At 36.2% G+C, this 2,657-nt stretch overlaps 1 protein-coding gene across 1 annotated transcript; it reads left to right on the top strand.

The window, feature by feature from the left end:
• The first annotated feature begins 445 nt into the window (after positions 1–445).
• Positions 446–1,945, top strand: LOC113311565 (40S ribosomal protein S3a-like). The gene is made up of 5 exons (XM_026560391.1): positions 446–550; positions 978–1,115; positions 1,181–1,376; positions 1,547–1,731; positions 1,850–1,945. Exons 1-5 carry the CDS (start codon positions 446–448, stop codon positions 1,943–1,945), a joined length of 720 nt encoding a protein of 239 aa, XP_026416176.1.
• The last annotated feature ends 712 nt before the right edge of the window (positions 1,946–2,657 follow it).

Genomic DNA, 2,657 nt, shown 5'->3' with positions numbered 1-2,657 from the left:
TTAACGAATCTGTGGTGGTCTTGGTGGTTGAGGTGTAGGTTCTGAAGGTGGATGAGGAGGTGGTTGTGGTATAGGTGGTGGTATTGGAGCAGGTTTGGAGGAGGATTTGAAGCCAGTTGTGGTGTTTTTCAGAATTGATAAATTGAAGAGATGGTGAGAAGAAAGAGGATGAAGCATTTGAAGTTTTCGCTGCTGGTGCTAATGGTGGTGGTGGCCGTTATTAATCATTTAAGAAATATTTTAGTTGATTATATGAGATATGAAACGAGTATTATATGTTAAACAACTGTGTACTGAAATTGTAACATAGTTCAAGGCGTTAACTATCCTACATGTGATAATTCTACAGATTATTGTCCGCTTAAGATTTCTTACTTATTTTTTTTATGTTACATAACTATCTTTATGGCTTAGTTCAAAGCAAGCTCTGTATGCTAAAGAAAACATGAGTTACATCAATTTTAGCATCATTCATAGATCCTTCAAGTTCAGGAGCTATAATGGTCTTAAGAAAAATTCCTATAATGATGTTCATGAGTTAAATGGTTGTGTAACTTTTAGTTACACATGATAATTGTATGTGTAATTTCTAGTTACACATCAGAATTGAACCTGTAAAAGCTTGAGTAAACCTGATATGATGCATAGTTCAGTTTACTAGTTTGCGTATATGTCCCAACTAGTTACAACCTGGGTATTAAACGTTGTATCAGTTTTCTTTTTCTCTAAAACCTAATGGTCATTGAACTTTTTAATTTTGTTGAGTTGATTTCTTCTTCTTAACTTTCCACATTGAACTGTGTTTGTTTGCTGCTTACTAGTGGTTGTTTTCTTTCTTATTTATTTTTGCAGGTTAGTTGCCGTGTGTTTGCTGCTGCGCGCACAAGCTAAATTCCATGTGTAATTTCTGGATGTAGAAGCTAAATTGCATTTGTCATTGCTGGATGTACAAGCTAAATTGCATTTTATTTTTGCAGATTGCTTCAGAGGGGATTAAGCATAGAATGTTTGAGGTGTGTCTTGCTGATCTACAGAACGATGAGGATCGGTCCTACATAAAGATGCGATTGAGAGTGGAGGATGTCCAAGGAAAGAATGTTTTGACTAACTTTTGGGTAACCATTATAAACTTAAGGTCTCTTGTCCTACATAAAGAGTGGAGCATGAATCCTACGTAAAGAATGTTTTGACTAACAAATTAAGGTCACTTGTCCATAAGTGGCAGATTTTGATTGAGGCTCATGTTGATGTGAAGACAACAGACAACTTCATTCTGAGGATATTATGTATTGGCTTCACTCATAGGCGTAAAAATCAAGTCAAGAGGACCACATATGCAGAATCAAGCCAAATTCTTCATGTAAGGGTTTCGGCTTCACTTTACTCTCTTCCTTTGAACTGATTGGCCCTTGCTTGTTCTTCTTCTGGTGTATCCATTTTATTTCTGTGGAAATATCACATGTACTAAAAATGTTAACCGATACATGTTTTTGTGCACAAATTAAAAATGTTTTATTTGCATCGTCTCTATGGAGCAGTTTTGTAACATCACCTCTGGTTAACCAAGCATCGTCTTATGATTTGAAAGAGTTGGTTGCCGAACTCATCCCCAAGTTGATTGGAAAAGATATTGAGAAGGAAGATTCGGTCATCTACCCCCTGCAAAATGTTTTCATTCGTAAAGGGAAGATCTTGAAGGCTCTCAAGTTTGATCTTGAAAAGCTGATGGAGGTATGTAATTCTCAATCCACATATTATATGTCATTATATTGGTCTTGTTCGTAATGTGATTTTAGTGTGTTCTGCTAATAGTTGAGTTTGTAACATTTTTTGTTCTTTGCTCTTGAAGGTTCATGGCAATTATGCAGAAGATGTGGGTGTGAAGGTTGACAGGCATGCCGAGGAAACACCGGTAGAAGTCGAGACTGAAGTTGTTGGCGCTTAGAGCTATGTTTCTAACATGGGGATTATGCAAAATGTAGGTATGAAGGTTGACAAGTCCTGTTGGGATCTTAGGGTTCTAGTTTTATCTGCTCCTCCTTTTTCTGCTTAATTTTTTCTTTTGCTTAAGTGTTTATGTAAGTGTTTTTGTCCTTCACTTTGAGAAACTTAATTAAATGTGTAACTTCTAGGTACACAAGCTAAATGGATGTGTATCTACTAGTTACACATGCTAAATGGATGTGTATCTACTAGTTACACATGCTAATTTGATGGGATATGCATATGCATCTGTACTAGTTTTGTGTTGTTTTGTGCATGGGAACACATTAGGAAGTTGATTACAGTTGGATTCACCAGCTGCACTGACAGGACACTCTAGCAGTTTATGCCTGGATGGATAAGGATGTTGTCTACTGTCAAGGTGATCAGTGATGATCCTTTACTCGTGGATGATATCGTTGACTATGTCAAGTACTTATAACTTCATATTAAGGTACTTGTCCCTCTTATATTCATGTGTTTCATTTGGACATGGATAAATTGTGCAAAAATGACGCAATAGTAGCATCAGGAAGTACTAAACAAAGTTTTTAAATTTTTCTAGTGAATTTCCTTTTAGATTGGTGTTGATGGTGGTTTTTAGCTTAGGGTTAAAATCGTAAAACCTTACATATGACATGACGTCACTAGCGCATTTATTGAATCATCCAACA

This window comes from Papaver somniferum, chromosome 9 (genome assembly GCF_003573695.1).
Source record: "Papaver somniferum cultivar HN1 chromosome 9, ASM357369v1, whole genome shotgun sequence".
Taxonomy (NCBI): Eukaryota; Viridiplantae; Streptophyta; class Magnoliopsida; order Ranunculales; family Papaveraceae; genus Papaver; species Papaver somniferum.
Note: the sequence above shows the minus strand (reverse complement) of the source record. Positions and strands in the feature narration are given on the sequence as shown.